General features: G+C 42.4%; 3 protein-coding genes across 3 annotated transcripts; all 3 read left to right on the top strand.

Annotated features, from left to right (window-relative positions):
- The first annotated feature begins 943 nt into the window (after nt 1–943).
- On the top strand, nt 944–8,236 carry notum1a (notum, palmitoleoyl-protein carboxylesterase a). The gene is made up of 11 exons (XM_046416431.1): nt 944–1,591; nt 4,323–4,375; nt 4,476–4,571; nt 4,928–4,988; nt 5,073–5,131; nt 5,223–5,325; nt 5,434–5,625; nt 5,739–5,836; nt 5,992–6,139; nt 6,225–6,272; nt 6,374–8,236. Exons 1-11 carry the CDS (start codon nt 1,263–1,265, stop codon nt 6,675–6,677), a joined length of 1,491 nt encoding a protein of 496 aa, XP_046272387.1. The 5' UTR covers nt 944–1,262; the 3' UTR covers nt 6,678–8,236.
- Nucleotides 8,237–9,727: 1,491 nt separating this feature from the next.
- Nucleotides 9,728–12,115, top strand: LOC124073265 (myeloid-associated differentiation marker-like protein 2). Its single transcript, XM_046415391.1, has one exon. The coding sequence runs from the start codon at nt 10,554–10,556 to the stop codon at nt 11,463–11,465; it is 912 nt and encodes a 303-aa protein (XP_046271347.1). The 5' UTR covers nt 9,728–10,553; the 3' UTR covers nt 11,466–12,115.
- Nucleotides 12,116–12,920: 805 nt separating this feature from the next.
- On the top strand, nt 12,921–15,931 carry pycr1a (pyrroline-5-carboxylate reductase 1a). Its single transcript, XM_046415425.1, has 8 exons — nt 12,921–13,072; nt 13,316–13,387; nt 13,512–13,582; nt 13,750–13,929; nt 14,363–14,584; nt 14,698–14,790; nt 15,100–15,263; nt 15,535–15,931. The coding sequence occupies exons 2-8, from the start codon at nt 13,321–13,323 to the stop codon at nt 15,701–15,703; spliced, it is 966 nt and encodes a 321-aa protein (XP_046271381.1). The 5' UTR covers nt 12,921–13,072; nt 13,316–13,320; the 3' UTR covers nt 15,704–15,931.
- Nucleotides 15,932–15,945: the final 14 nt, after the last annotated feature.

Below are 15,945 nucleotides of genomic sequence, written 5' to 3'. Positions count from 1 at the left end.
ACCATGAGAAAGACCTAAAAATTAAACCGACTGGCTGGGTGTCAGCCTGTTTCACGTAGTATGAACGAGCTCAATCAAAGACAAATCTGAAGTGTTACCTTGATGATTAATCACTTTTGCTCCTGCAGGCTACACTTTGACTTAAATGAGCCCTGAAGATGAGGGGTTGTTCGAGGGAAGCCTACCTCAACCATAACGAGGCATTCCTGTGTTAAAAAGCTGGCTTCCCATCAGGATGCTCTGCTCGACTTAAAATATACAGTAGACCAGGAAAGTTTGGAAGAGACTGAAGAGGGAGGCAGGGAGGAGGCGAGATGAGGGGGGAGAAAGAGTGATGGTTACTTTGATCTCCGGAGGCCCCGTCTGGATTAAAAAAAAAAGTGTCCCTTTTTCTAAACCTTAAAGAAACATGAGCAACTCAACAGAACTGAAAGCGAAAAGAGGTTTGTGTGCGGTCAGACTCTTATCTGCTATAAAAATAAGTTACTACTACTGTCACTGCTGCTGCTACTACTGCTACTACTGGTGCTAAAGATAACAATTATAATAATAATCAGAATCATTTTTCCTTAGACAAAGCCACTTGAGATAAAAAATTCTCTTCCTGGCCAATTATTGTTGAAGATCTGCACCGGTTTTGGTTATGTTTCGTTGTGTCGTCCCATCGCCCCCCCTCCAACTTGATTTTCAGGCAAGTGTGTAACAAGATGCGTATTCTCACTTCATAAATTTGTGGTGCAATGGGAAATGGGCATTTCAAGGCCAATAAAAGCCACCACATCAAATAAAACTTCGCGGATCAAAAGAACCAACGCATGGACATTTTTTTCCCTCTATAAATTAAAAGGGGGTGGGGGGGGTGAGTCTGCCACGCTTGATCATGCCCTGAGTCCTGCCCCGCTCCTGCGATTGGCTGATCGGACACACAAGGGGGGAAAGTTTGAATAAAATACAAGAGCATGGCACGAGTGTTGTCGTTCAGACTTGCGCGCTTGATCCAACAGCGCTTGAGTTGTACTACAGATTGGCAAACAGTGGGACGTTTTGAAATATATGGAGAGAATTCAGCGGATGACTTTGACTGATCTTAAAGGACTTCTAATAGTTGACATTTATGCGTTTCTGGGAGCGGATGACCAGCGCTGTGGCGTTTTATAAACCGTGCGTACTTGTCGTTTCTTTCTCAGCTCCATCAGTAAAACTTTTACGCTTCCCCGACAAGACGTCGCACTTGCAGGAAGGACACCTAACGAGGGGATAAGATGACAGCGATCAGAATGGTTTCATCGGTGCTGCTGCTGGTGCTGATGCAGTCCGGAGCTCTTTGCGCGCGGAGGTTTCGGGGTGGCCGCAACCCACAACCACGACGCGCACCACCTCCTCCCACATACCGGGCGGACCGGGGTGACACCACGGAGAGCTTCCCTTTGGATTTCACCGCCGTGGAGGAGAACATGGATAACTTCATGACACAAGTGAAGAACCTGGCGCAGTCCCTCTACCCGTGCTCGGCGCAGAAGCTCGACTACGACATGAAGCTGAACTTCTTGGAGAATACATCAGTCACCTGCAACGACGGAAGCGCCGCAGGGTACGTACCAACTAAATACATGAATCAGGATTCCCGTATGGGTGGATCAGTGACAGGTCCTAGCAGGTTCAGCTGTGCTCCGGTACCTTGGAGTTGCTAGGAATTGATATTTTTGTTCAGCAGGGCGCACCCCGTCCTGCTGGTCAATCCTGCGACCCGAAGTAACCCACATGTCCGGGCCTGAGGGCAACAGCGCTCATTTCAACTGAGAATACGCGCAAAAATATTCTCATTATTCTGGCTGTTTTATTTATAATGTTCAAAGTTGGTTTTCGAATATTTAAACGCTGACAGTTTTTAAAAAAAGAAAATAAATGAAAAAAAATGGAGACATTTGAAAACGAGCACTGTTCTTCGACAAAAAGTTTTAGTCGCGATCAGATAGGCAGCTGCTTTGCGTCAGCGAAGCGTGAAATTTGCGGATAGCCGCATGGCCTACGCTTCATTTCCTTTGTTTCGAATTAGAATGCAGGATTTGCTCTGCAGAAAGTTTAGATTTTAGTCTTCAGCCCCCCTCGCCCAAGTCTCTCTCATGACTGTTGAATTGTGACTTTTACAGCCGTTTAAACGGTATGTTTTCTATAAGTGGCTACTGCAAAACGTGCAGTTTACAGTCAGTGGCTCCTAGTCGTTTTATGGCTTGTTTTTGGGAAAAAGATACTTTCAGTCTGTGTTCCATGAGATAAACAATGAATCATTTCGTTTGTTTATAACGATATCCACTGTTGACAGCATTGTTGAACAGAAATCCATTTGCCAGCTAGAAAGCCTGCATGATTTCTCTACTGAGATCCACTGTCTCTTCTGTCACAAAGAGACACAATTTCTCTCTTTTCTCTCAGATTCAAATAGCTGAGTGATGGCAGGTGGAGACGAAACAAATAAAAGGGTTCGGCAGCTGTAAAAGGTGTAATTTTTTCATAGTCGTACATGTTTTTACATAATTGTCTTTGACAACCACAGCCCAAGAGCCAGTGAATTTTATTTGTGTTTCGGAAATGTTGTACGTTGCAAAAAATAAAGTTTTCAAATATTGTATAAACTTTGCAGCTTTTAAACAGCATGCCAATAATTTTCTAGCAATATGGCTACATTGAAAAGCACTATTAAATAACTACTATGTTTTGTAGCCTTGATTATTTGCAGTTTCCAGTATTATATAAATGCTCTATATTGTCCATCACATGCCAGGAGGCTTTGATGACTGTCTGTCTTTGTGTATTTGAACTTATCTGGGACCAGTTCAATGATGGACAGGCTTGAAATGGATTTTGCTATACATGTCTCTTTATGGATTTTCTATCCTGTCTAATTCCCGTTAAACCCCAAAGTGGTGCACAGAGCTGTCTGTTAGTGCCGTAACGCTCTTAGCTCTTTAGACTCTCAACATGAGCACGAGAACAGGGGACAGTTACTGCCAGATGGCCGTTTCATTCACTGCTGAGGCTGTTGTCAGTTGAGATGTTAATCCATCAGCTATTTTCCAGAGAGAGGTGTTGTTGCACTTACAGATAAACAAGGATGCAAGAAGGCTGGATGGGAAGGTTTGACTGTGTGATTCATCCTCACCAGGTGCACTTGTTAGAGCGCCTTTCCCTCTTGGCTTGTTCAGCTTGCCAAGCCCACCTTCACTTTGTTGTCTGGAAGTAGTAAGAAGAGTTCACTGTCCTCTGCCTACATCACTGACTGTGGCTTGCAATAGTGGCACAACAGATAAACTGCGGCCAAAGTGTGATTCAGAGTCTGACAAAACAGCTCGGAACTTCAGCCAAACCTGTTTTCTTTAAAGTCACTGAGTTTAGTCATTGGTAAAGTCGGGTGGATACTGATTGGATTTAAAAAAATAAATAAATCTCATCTCAGCATCACAGAAGCACATATGGACCTTTTTGCTTCTATGTCTAAAGAAGCTTTACACGCTAGATTTTATTTTTTTTTTAAATTGCCTCATCTCTGATGCTAAATAAAAGTTCTGACAATGGGCTGACAACATACAGCACAAATCTTGTCCAAGGTGCATTTAAGGGGCATTATCTCGGACATATGTGTGGGTCCTACAGAAAAGCCTGTGTGTTGACATGTACACAGACCAAATGTTGTTGTGTGTTTTCACCATCTCTTATCATGTCATTGCTATGGGCGGGAACCTTGATTTGATCCATGCCGTGTGTGAGGACACTGCTAAGGAATGATGAGATCAGAGTGGAGAGACTACGATGCTACAATAAACATGACGAGGACCTTCTGCTGGCATCTACAGGATAACGGGATAGGGGACGAGATGACGTTTATCTCCTGTTTGATCACGATGATCACGTTACTGTACGCGCTGTTCTCTCCTGCGCGCTCACTGAATTTATGTTGGCAGGATTTCATTTTTGCTGTTTTCTGTCACCTTTTAAAGATAGGAATCAACAAAATAACAGGATGTCCTTGTTTAAATGAAAGTGATGATGTCATATGTGTTTATATTTCACGCTTGGATACCATTATGTGATGGTGGAGGGTGAGGGTGTTTCTTCTCAGTGTTTATCTCATCTTTCTGAAGAGAGAGGGCCATGTCAAACCTGGGGAATGTGGTCAAATCTTCCTTTTTCATATGTATATTGTTATGCAGGTAGTGAGAAATAAATCTTGAAGAATTTAGAATTCTACTCACATATATATTTTTAATATTTTTTACAAGTCAAGCATTTGCTGTGTTGATTTTATACTCTTTGGTCTCTCGTAGGTACTACCTGAAAGAATCTCGAGGGAGCAGACGGTGGTTGATATTCTTAGAGGGTTAGTATTAAGGACTATTTTAACAAATTTCATACGCACCAAATTGAGAATGATGAATACCTTCAAGACAGTTTGCATGAGAAATGATCCTTGTGTCCAGGCGGCTGGTACTGCTTCACCAAAGAGAACTGTGACAGCCGGTACGAGACCATGAGGAGACTGATGAGCTCCTCCAAGTGGCCCCAAACTAAAACAGGTCAGCCTCAGCTAGTATGTGTGGTTCGCTATGCACCCATAAGCACTACTCAAACTGCAGCAAGTTCTGACTCCCTAACATGGTGATAAAAGTACCCAGATCCTAGTGTAATCCCTCAGTAATTAAAAAGATTGGATGTATCTGTGCTCATCTGCAGTGTTATTGCAACCGACACCCCGTTATAATGTAGCTGTGGTGTGGGGTTACCTGGCGCCCGCTGCTGTAGGAACTGAGACGCCTCCTTCTCTCACTGCTGTGTAATGACTGTAATCCATGTGGTAATGATGATGAGGAAGAAGAGGATGTGTCTGGGAGTGCCGGGATGGCTAATGATACATGTTTATCTGTCTCTGCAGGCACGGGGATCCTGTCTCCGTTGCCTGAGGAAAACCCTCACTGGTGGAATGCCAACATGGTGTAAGTTGACTCGTGTTTTGTGTGTTTATCGAAGCTCTGTTTTCAATCATAGCTCACGACTTTAACTTTATGTTGGTTGTGCAGGTTCATCCCGTACTGCTCAAGTGACGTGTGGAGTGGCGCTACAGCCAAAACAGAGCAGAGTAAGAAATGACTGAGTCATCAAAACAAACATGCAAATAACTCTTTTTAAAAAGTTTCACTACAGTTCCACTCTCTTTGTGTTGTGTACAGGTAGCTATGCCTTCATGGGCTCCCTGATTATTCAGGAGGTTGTGAAGGACCTGCTGAACAAAGGTCTGGACAATGCCAAAGTTCTCCTATTAGCAGGAAGCAGGTGTGTCCTTGTGTGAACATTTTGTTTGTGATTTCAGATCCCAAATCTTGTATATTTCATTCATGTTTCTGTATCAGCAACATGAAAATGTCATATTTCTGTATGCAGTGCGGGTGGTACCGGCGTCCTTCTGAATGTGGACCGTGTGGCAGAGCTGCTTGAGGGACTGGGCCACACTGGGATACAAGTGCGAGGCCTATCTGATTCTGGCTGGTTCCTGGACAACAAGCAGTACCACTGCACGGACTGCGTGGACGCCATCAGCTGTGCCCCCACTGAGACCATTAAGAGAGGCATTAAGTATGGGAGCCAGTGAAAATTAAACCAACTGAGAATTTAAGAGGTGGACTGTTTCAGTAAGGTGATGAGAACATCAGGTTGCTAAGCTCTGTCCTTGTCTCTTGCCCGATCAGGTACTGGGGTGGGGTGGTTCCGGAGAGGTGCAAGCAAACCCACGCAGGAGAAGAGTGGAACTGTTTCTTTGGATATAAAGTCTTCCCATCAATAAAAAGTGAGTTTGTGATCTCGCTCATTACTATGTAAAATCTACATCTTGTAAATTAAATGTCAGTGCTCTTCTTCAACGTACAATCCCAGAACATTTGCGTAGAGCGTATCTGAGTACTATACTCTTCCATAAAAACCTGCTCCATTCTCCCTCTGCAGGCCCCGTGTTTGTTGTCCAGTGGCTCTTTGATGAGGCCCAGTTGACGGTGGACAACATCCAGCTAACGGGCCAGCCTGTGCAGGAAGGCCAGTGGCGCTACATCCAAAACCTGGGCATTGAGCTGAGGAACACACTCAAAGATGTCCCGTAAGGCCAAATCCCTGCAGAAAGGAGACTTAAAGTAGGATTATTGCATGGATTCAGATTAATCTTTTTTTATTTCTATTTTCAGGGCTATGTTTGCGCCGGCGTGCCTGTCACATGAAGTTATCACGAGAAAGTGAGTATCTTTTCCATTGTATCACTATCAGGAGACACAAAACTTTGTGCTTGAGACTTTCTACTCGTGAGCTGACAGCGCCCTCTTGTGATGTGTTCTAGCTACTGGATTGATGTGCAGGTTAAAGGCACTTCCTTGCCCCGAGCACTGCACTGTTGGGACCGCAGCCTCCATGACAACAGGAACAATAAGGCTCCACCCAAAGGCTGCCCCGTACATCTGATAGACAGCTGCCCGTGGCCACACTGCAACCCCACCTGCCCCACCATCCGAGACCAATTCACAGGACAAGAGATGAACGTTATTCAGTTCCTCATGCACATGGGCTTCGATGTGCAGAAGATGGCCCAGCAGCAGGGCATGGACCCCAGCAAGCTACTGGGCATGCTCAGCAGTGGCAGCTAAAGGGACACACGTACAAACAGTATTTCAAAGCTACACCCAAGCAGGGTTGGCTGGTCTCTCTGACCAGTCTCTCATGCCTGATACCTCTGAGTACCCATCCACCTTCACAACCCATTCTCCCTATAGTCACTTCCCCTCTGACCTCCTGTTTACTTAAGTCCAAGCCTCAGTCAAACAAAGGGCCTTGAATTTGTCCCGCAATTCCTCACAACTGGTGACAATACGGGGGCAAAACACCACCAAGACAAGGCATAACTCTCTGCTACTCTCCATTTAAATTATCTTTTGCTTTGTAAAAGAAAAAAAATCACGAATGTAATCCAGTTTTAAGGATGCTCATTGATGTTTTTTATATAAGTATATATATTTTTCATCCTTCCATATAGATTTTATTTAGTCATTGTTTAAAGAAAAGTGCCACAATGACATAAGGATGCTGTCTTTGTTAAGTAGTCACTATAGAGTATGTGCAAATATCATCTTGCTCAAACTGTTTCGCAGTTGGGTTTTAACAACATCTCATCACACAAGAATGTCAAGGTAGAAACAGGGAAATAATAAAGTGAGAAAAGCACTGGATCAGGAAGGAAACGTAATAACACAGACAACAGAGAGAGGGAGACAGTTTACCCCAATACTTCTTCAACCAACATGTGGTATAAAACTAGGATGGATTAACTCTTTAAATAGTCGGGCTACTGAAATTAAAGCTGCAAACAGACAAATCTCAGATGTTAGTCTTTGCTAATGAAAATTAGTCAAAAGTAATTAAAAGACATACTTTATACATCCCTGTTGCAAATATAAGCGGGCATATTTTCAGCTTTGACAACTGAGAAGAAGATGCGCGGTTTAGTCATTGCTTGAACCTAATTTGTGGTGCTAAAGTCAACCTGGAAACACCTTAGAGGCTATCAGTGCTCATACATCCACCACAGTGCCATTACATAGTGTATACCTCTTTCTCACTGTTGAAAGCCGACCTTAGAGTACCCGTAAAACAACCTCAGTAGTTCAGCAATCCTCAGATCAATGCAATTAACATTTAAAGGGAGATTGTGTATTGTATTTTTTTGTATAGGTTCTTGTAAGTGTTCACTATTGTAACTCCCTTCTTATATTTCATAATAGAGATCACTTTTTAATATAATGACAATGCTGTATGTAATGATGTCTTTATAAATGATGTTTTTAAAGGACCTCTATTTCACATCACACCAGAGAAGCAAAGGTATTACTAATTGTAATTTTATTCTGTAACATATTTTTTAACAGAAAAAAAAAAACAAAACAAAAACAAAACTAAAGCTGCATTGGTAATTTACATATTTATTTTGTTATGTAAATCATATTTATAAGTGCTATTTTCACAGAGAAGTGATTCTTTGTAAATTGTAAATACATTGCTGTTTTTTCTCTTTGTGTTGAATGCATGTCTTTGTATCAGACCGAAAAGAAAAGACACATTACATATACTACAAGGTAAATAATGCTGTACAGTCTTGTTATTGTTATTTTTACTGTCATTCATAGTTGTAATAGTAAAAAAGCTATGTGCATATTTTAACAGCTTTTGTGAAATGTCAACACATGTGCTTATGACCTTATGACCTAATAGGAAAACCTTGGAAAAACTTTGAACCCATAGTTTCAAACTTAAAATAATCAAACTATATTCATAATACATTTTCATATCATCAAACTATCTCACTATATAAGACACGGATTGGTTCAATCTGACATTAATCAACCTACAGGCTTGCATCAAATACTTTACACATCCACCTACTGGTTAAAAAAAAGACAACATAAAATCCTCCATAAACTCCAGCAGCACTCCTAGCTTTACATTTTTGCGTATTTGAACAGAAAACAGTAGTGTTTAATGATCTAATGGTGAACTGGAGTGTTAAAAGAGCATATCATTCATTTAAAGTTGCACTCCTGTAATATTGACAGACTGCGAAGAAAGGATAAAATCAGAATTAGAGAAATTAATTGTTATTAGACAGATTTGGATTTGTACATTTATTCCTGGTGTCTACATTACCCACAATGTATCTCCACCTCAAACAGCTCAATCTGAGAGTCATGTGGGTAAGGCTAATACCTGCTAGCCTCGAGGTGCTAGCTTCAAGCGGAGATGAGGAGTGAGCTAGAGAGACTTGGTAAGCTCTTTCTCACTCCACACCACTAGATGTTTATTTACAAGCTTGTTCTTTATCCCCAGCCAACACTGACTCAAGTGACATCACTTAAGGCAATATAACAGCTTTTGTGTGGCTCCAGCCTATATTTTATACTTACTGCAACCATATTTACAAGACAAATATGTCGTTTGCAGTGGCCAGATGAGAGTAATGTACTTAGTAAGAGTAATCAGGACTAAAAAACTGAGAAACTGAAACATTTCTTATTCATATCTTTTTTTTTCACAATAGGTTATTTCCAAAGATTCATTGCATGGGAGTGAACAAAAACATCACATTATATGGACTATATGGATTATATGGTTCAAAAACATCTGAGGTGCAGTATTCAACTTGGTAACATGATGGGCTTCAAACGCTATTTTAGGTGGTGGTTTTTCTCTAAGAATCACCTTGCACACTGTAAATCAGAAAACACTAATATCACAGGTTAAAGTATTTTCAGTAACTACTAATCCATTTCCACTTCCCCCTGACATGCATCACTTGAATCTGTCATCACTGATGCATAATCATCCCTCTGGACCTGTATGTAATTTCTGCCTCTAATGTGAGTCTTAGCCTCCCTCCCTGTCATTACACTGCGGATAAATGCCAGTTTCTTTCTGAGGGCGCTCTGACTCAGCCTCCCTGGGTGCTCCATAGAAATACGACTCCCATACTCCCTGCCACATGTAGCCTACCACCCCTCTGTTGAATATAGACCCCCTATTTATAGAACTGGTGAGGCCTGTAACCCTGGGCTCGGCACAAACTTTCATTTAAACAGCCACCCCTTGCAATCTACCGAGTGCACACAGTGTGTTTGTGTATGTGTGTGTGTGAGTGTGTGTGAGAGAGAGAGACGAGAGAGAGAGAGAGAGAGAGAGTGGGAGACCAAATCCAAGAGGCACCAGGAGACAGAAACAGCAAGACAAAGAGCAAGAGACAGAACCAACAGTTTGAATGATTTTGAGTGTCACTTAAGGGCCTACAGTGAAGAAATCAATAGGACCCTGTCACTGAGTAATGGAACTTGACTGACAGGACAGCAAATTAGTCCACCTGTTTGGCACTGAGGGCTATTGTTGAAAGATAAATCTCCTGGATATGACTTGTTGAGGACGTTACTCCGCTTTGAACTTCTGATTCACTGGACGACTTGGCATTTGAAGACAAGCAAGGAAAGCAAGGAAAAATCAAGATTTTGGAGGACATACACTACAGCTCAGAGTAAGACCAGGATTAAATTTCTCTCTAAAGCCATTTTAAAGCCACAGTAAAAGGAGTGATCCCAGTGTTGTATGATTTACCGAGAGTAGTCTCTGTATTCATAGTTTACAGACTTGTGCAGACAAGTAGAGACATCGCTTTAAAAACAAATATCAAAAAGACATCTTATTTCAAAATAATCTTTTATGATTACAAGCTAATGCGCAAAGTTCTACCAATGTCTAAATGTAACTTGGTCTTATATACACCACTATAATTACAAAGCAAGCTCAGGGAAAAATTACAGACATTTGTAATTAAGGACCATCTATAAAAGGCAACCAAAGAAAGGGTGAGGTCTGTGACGAAAGAACGGTAGGCCACAAGGACATCAAGGCTGGAAACAGGACATCAGGAATCTCACCAAGAAAAACAGCTGCTTCGGGGAGGGGGGGACACCAAAAAAAAACAAACCATGGATCCTCGTGGAGAACACTACCTCAACAAAGAAGCTGTCTTGTCACCTTTAGGTGCAGCAAGAATGTGCCAGCTGCTACTTGGGTGCACCATAATGGCCCTTGTGTCCCACAGTGCAGGCTACAGTGCTACCTATGGAACCTTCTGCATGTTTGTGTGGTGCTTCTGCTTTGCTGTCACGCTAGTTGTGTTCACCTTGGACATTACGCGACTACACACATGCATGCCCATATCGTGGGACAACTTCACTGTGGCCTTTGCTATGCTGGCAACACTCATGTACATCACTGCCTCTGTGGTCTACCCGGTTTACTTCCTTCAGTCAGAGTGCCCCGATGAGGGTTGTGAAGTCCAAATGTACCGAATTGCTGTCACTGTCTGCTCCAGTGTCTGCTGCTTCCCCTACGGTGCTGAGGTGTTCCTGACTCGGGCCAAGCCAGGTGCTGTGGTGGGTTACATGGCCACGGTGTCCGGCCTACTCAAGGTGGTCCAGGGTTTTGTGGCCTGCATAATTTTCGGGGCCCTGGCCAATGACAGCGAGTACAACCTCTACATTGCCACCCAGTACTGTGTGGTGGTGTACAGCCTGTGCTTCTCTGTCACTGTAATCGTGGTCATAATGACAGTTTCTGGGAGGACCTCGGCCCTGCGGTTCCCCTTTGACCGATTTGTGGTTGTCTACACCTTCTTTGCTGTCATCCTCTATCTCAGTGCAGCACTGATCTGGCCCATCTTCAGCTTTGACAAGAAGTATGGCACCACTACACGTCCTGAGGACTGCCCACGTGGAGAATGTCCCTGGGACAGCAAGCTGGTGGTGGCAGTGTTCACCAATGTCAACCTGATCCTATATTTTGTTGATCTAGTTTACTCCCAGAGGATTCGCTTTGTCTCCAGCTCTGCTGTCTAATAAAACTCTCCCTCTTCAGAGACAAATAAAGAAAATTTGAGGCCACATCCACATTGCTCTCCATGGCCCTGTCTCAGTGAGGGGCTTATTACCTTGGATTCATAGATTCATGATGTTGTATGCATGTGTGATATTTTTTATGATCAGCATTTTTCTGTAATAGTGGGCAGCAAAACTGACAGTGTTACCCCATGTTACAAACATAAAGGCCTTTCTCCAGTTCTGCAGTCACCCCCCGGGGAGAGCCTGCCAGGTGCACAGAAGTGCAGATTCTGCATTTCTGTCCACAGAGGACCCTGGGAAACACCAAATGCATCCCTCTGCCAAATTCCTGTGGTGGTTGCACACATGATGGAGTTATGGGAGTATGGATTAAGGTTTCGAGAGCAATTTATTTAAGTATTAAGTATTTAAGTATTAATGTATGTATTAAAAAGTATTAAACGCTAAACAGATGAAAATATCTCATAGAGATGTATGGCATACATTAAGTCGACAGTATGCACTGAACATAGTGTTTGTTTATGGCTTTCAAGCCATTTTGCTGTTTCCAGTTTGTATTCTTGTCCTTGTCTATGCAATGCCAAATGACATTACGATTACTTTTCCTGATATTCACTGAATGTTAAATGTGTCTGATGAATTTTGTGAAGGCAAACTTTTGTTAACAGTATTAAATTGATTATTTGGGATAAGCATTTGCTATGTTTCTGACATATTCCATGTGTAATAAAATATCAAGGAGTATGTTTGTTGGTCTTTTCAATTTTTGTGTCCTTTGCTTTGTATGAAGTAGGTCTTAGCTGATATGTCAACCTTTACTGTCCACTTTCGTAAGGCAAAAGACTACGTCTATAAGGTGGAATCACACATCTCATCCTTGATCTCATCTCATCTTCATCTGTTAGTAAAAGTAGAGGCTGAAACTGCTACAGTAATGACGACAATTGAAGACGAGTACATTTGCATCACAACAGTAAATTTTTGCTTTTACATTTTTAAATATTTTAACAGGGTAATTTATCTGCTTCATTATAGGCTTTGTCACTCTTCTATTCCATGCCTTGAGCTTTACTACCATATACCTTGTGATACATTCAGCAGCTGAAATTACTCCTAACCTACTTATCAATGTCTATCAGTTAACAAAAGTGAAAGAGATAAATATGAAATGTTCTTTCTCAGTGGAAACGCTGAAGACAAAAAAAACTTTGTGCTGTCAACTAGGTTACAGCTTGGCTTTCTGGGTCAGGATAACATCTGTCTCCATGCCTTTCGAGCTTTTCGCCAGCAGATGATAGTATAGTGCCAGGAACGTTTCTGCCCCACGGCAAAACCTGATGCAACCGGCTTTCCGGATTTACAGAACCCGCCCAGAGATGCGTTCAAGAACCCGCCCCAAAAGTTGTTCACATCGCGATAGTTGCACTGATTGGCCGATTGTGTTACGCGCTGTCGGAGCACGCGAGCTCATTGGCTCAATCGCTTGTCAAATTCCCCTCCACAGGTACGGTGCAGCGCGGAGCAGCTGGGCCACGTTGACAGTGTTGTAAATTTCAATGTTTCTGTTAAGTGACTTCTCTGCTAAGAAGCTCTACAGTTTGTTCGTAAGTTTCTCTTTGTTCTGCGATTTTATTTCCACTCAGAAAAATATAACTGCGGCTAGCATATGTCCCAAAATGTCTGCTTCGCTTTATAAGGAAGTAAGAGTTAGGACCACAACATCTCCAGAATGTGACGAGGCTTCAAGGCGCACACTCGTTGTCAGACTTTAAACGTCTGTCTTATTTTGTAGATAAAACTAACTATTTCCAGCGAACGTTAAAGTTTTCACCTCTGTGTACACACAGGTAGAATGAGTGTGGGTTTCATAGGAGCAGGGCAGCTGGCCCACGCGTTGGTGAGAGGCTTCACAGCTGCAGGTGAGTGGGTTTTTTTTTCCACACTCTTACCATGTATGTGTAATTCAGATGTGACTTGTGTTCTTGATGCATGTTGATTGCAATCAGACACTGAATTTATTTCTGGACATTTTCTCATTTTAAGGCGTCATTGCCACCCACAGAATCACAGCCAGCTCCCCAGACACAGATCTCCCCACTGTGCAGGGACTGCGGGTGGGTAGATAATTAGGAATATAAATCTTTCATTCCATCAGCGGTTTTGTGTAATTAGAAATATGCTTTGTAGGTATTTAACATTGCTTTGCTTGCATCATGTAGCCTAATGGGTTTTAATGTATACATCAGCCCAGTGCGGTACTAAAAAATATCTCTTTTTTCAGAGATTGGGTGTCAATTTCACCACCAGCAACAAAGAGACAGTGAGCAAAAGCGATGTTCTCTTCCTGGCTGTGAAGCCACACATCATTCCTTTCGTACTGGATGAGATCGGACCAGACATTGAAGATCGTCACCTCATCGTGTCCTGTGCTGCAGGTGTTACCATCAGCTCTATAGAAAAGGCAAGTCATAGTCATACGACATTTTGATTTTTACTCCGTACTTACAATATATTGTGTAAGACCTTAGGAACATAAAGTTGATCTGTTGTCTGAGATGAACACAGGAATGATGTTAACTCATCTGCAGGAAAAGCTAAGTTACTTGAAAAAAAAATTGATTCATTTTTTGCTTGAACATAAGGTTCTAGTTGTATTTGCTTAGTTCTCAGCAAATCCTTGGGCTAAACAGTCAGGTATTGTAACGTGACATTGGCTAGCTTCCCGGAGTTGACACGCACATTCATTTCCATTTTTAATAGAATTAAAATTTGTTCTTTTAAAAAAATATGTCACGTAGCAGACAAATACAAATAAAAACTCCAGTCCATGTTAGCTTTATTAATGTTTAAAGCTATGAATGATTGTCTGTTTGCCTGACTGTCTTTCCCTGCAGAAGCTGAACCAGTATCGCAATGCTCCAAAGGTAATGCGCTGCATGACCAACACTCCAGTGGTGGTACGTGAGGGGGCCACTGTGTACGCCACAGGCACCCATGCTGAAGTGGAGGATGGACAACTGCTGGAGCAGCTCATGGCCAGTGTAGGGTACTGCACCGAGGTGGAAGAGGACCTGATCGATGCTGTCACGGGCCTCAGCGGCAGTGGCCCTGCTTATGTGAGTCTTTTGGGTGTTGCTGGCAGTTTTTGCTATACCTGAAACAACTGTGAAAAAACTGTCTTTTGGATGATTTCCTCTTCATCCTAACAATTGTGATTGTGTCCTTGCAGGCATTTACAGCTGTAGATGCTCTTGCTGATGGTGGAGTGAAAATGGGCCTTCCCAGGAGACTGGCTGTACGCCTCGGAGCCCAAGCCCTGCTGGTATTGCTTTCGTCGTTTTAACAAATGAATGTGCTACATGCAGCATGTGTGCTTCCTCTGATGTTGTTCTGATTCCTGTTTCACTCGTGTTGGTTTGTGTGGTTTTAACGAAAGTTTTCAAGCTTCACTGTGTCAGATTTTTTTTTGTGTGTGTGTGTGTGTACACTGTTCCTGTAAAATCTTTACATCCAGACACTGGTTTGTCTGGGCCACCTGCAGCCTGTTTTGCTTGGTTCAAGACACAGAGTGATTTGACAGAATCAGTACCATATAAGTCTAATGTGGGTTTTCCTTTTTGTTTCTTTAAAGGGGGCTGCTCGAATGCTGTTAGACTCAGAGCAACACCCCGGGCAGCTCAAGGACAATGTGTGTTCACCAGGGGGCGCCACCATCCACGCCCTGCATGTCATGGAGAGTGGCGGCTTCCGTAGCCTCCTGATTAATGCCGTAGAGGCTTCCTGTGTTCGGACTAGGTAAGTTGATAAGAAAAGTGTGAGACAAACAAACTAACGAATCACATTTCCTGTCATAGGCATGTACAAAAAAATGCTTTTCAGTTAACTGACAAATGGCCAGATGGTGATATTTCTTTTGAAATGTGGAATTCAGGCAGTAGGTGGCGCTGTATGCAAATAATTTTGTCCTTGATTTGTTTCTGTTTTCCTCAATATGAGATTATCATGACTATACTGTATTATATAAATGCACTAAATAACTGTCTCTGTACTGCCCTTCTCTGGCAAGGGAGCTTCAGTTTTTGGCTGACCAGGAGAAAATCTCCCCAGCTGCCATAAAGAAGACAACTCTGGACAAAGTGTTGCAGCAGCCAGGAGTAACTGCAGAAGCTGTTGGAGTGAGACCTCGTGGGATCAGTATGTTCAACAGCAGTAACACGAGGAGCAAGAAGAAGTGATCATTTATTTGTTACCCTTGAAAGCAGTACATTTTAATGATCCCTGTCACATCAGTGAAAATGCAGTATGCTTTAAATGAACCACTAATGGCTAACTAATTGTTGAAACATAAGCTGACCCGATAAATTTACCTCATAGAAATAGATAAATAAAATAGATTTGGGATGATACTGTGAGGACTATAGAAGCAATACTTTCATTTTGTAATAAAATGTCTTTTCATTGTGTCAGTGTTTTATAT

Source organism: Scatophagus argus, chromosome 16 (genome assembly GCF_020382885.2).
Source record: "Scatophagus argus isolate fScaArg1 chromosome 16, fScaArg1.pri, whole genome shotgun sequence".
In the NCBI taxonomy this organism is placed as follows: domain Eukaryota; kingdom Metazoa; phylum Chordata; class Actinopteri; family Scatophagidae; genus Scatophagus; species Scatophagus argus.
Note: the sequence above shows the minus strand (reverse complement) of the source record. Positions and strands in the feature narration are given on the sequence as shown.

Excerpts from the sequence above, each read along its gene's own strand:
- notum1a (XM_046416431.1), top strand. The coding sequence starts at position 1,263 with ATGACAGCGATCAGAATGGTTTCATCGGTGCTGCTGCTGGTGCTGATG. Across the intron at positions 5,326-5,433 it reads CTCCTATTAGCAGGAAGCAG|TGCGGGTGGTACCGGCGTCC; the intron begins GTGTGTCCTTGT and ends TTCTGTATGCAG. Across the intron at positions 5,837-5,991 it reads AGTCTTCCCATCAATAAAAA|GCCCCGTGTTTGTTGTCCAG; the intron begins GTGAGTTTGTGA and ends CTCCCTCTGCAG.
- LOC124073265 (XM_046415391.1), top strand. The coding sequence starts at position 10,554 with ATGGATCCTCGTGGAGAACACTACCTCAACAAAGAAGCTGTCTTGTCA.
- pycr1a (XM_046415425.1), top strand. The coding sequence starts at position 13,321 with ATGAGTGTGGGTTTCATAGGAGCAGGGCAGCTGGCCCACGCGTTGGTG. Across the intron at positions 14,585-14,697 it reads GCGGCAGTGGCCCTGCTTAT|GCATTTACAGCTGTAGATGC; the intron begins GTGAGTCTTTTG and ends GTGTCCTTGCAG. Across the intron at positions 14,791-15,099 it reads TCGGAGCCCAAGCCCTGCTG|GGGGCTGCTCGAATGCTGTT; the intron begins GTATTGCTTTCG and ends GTTTCTTTAAAG.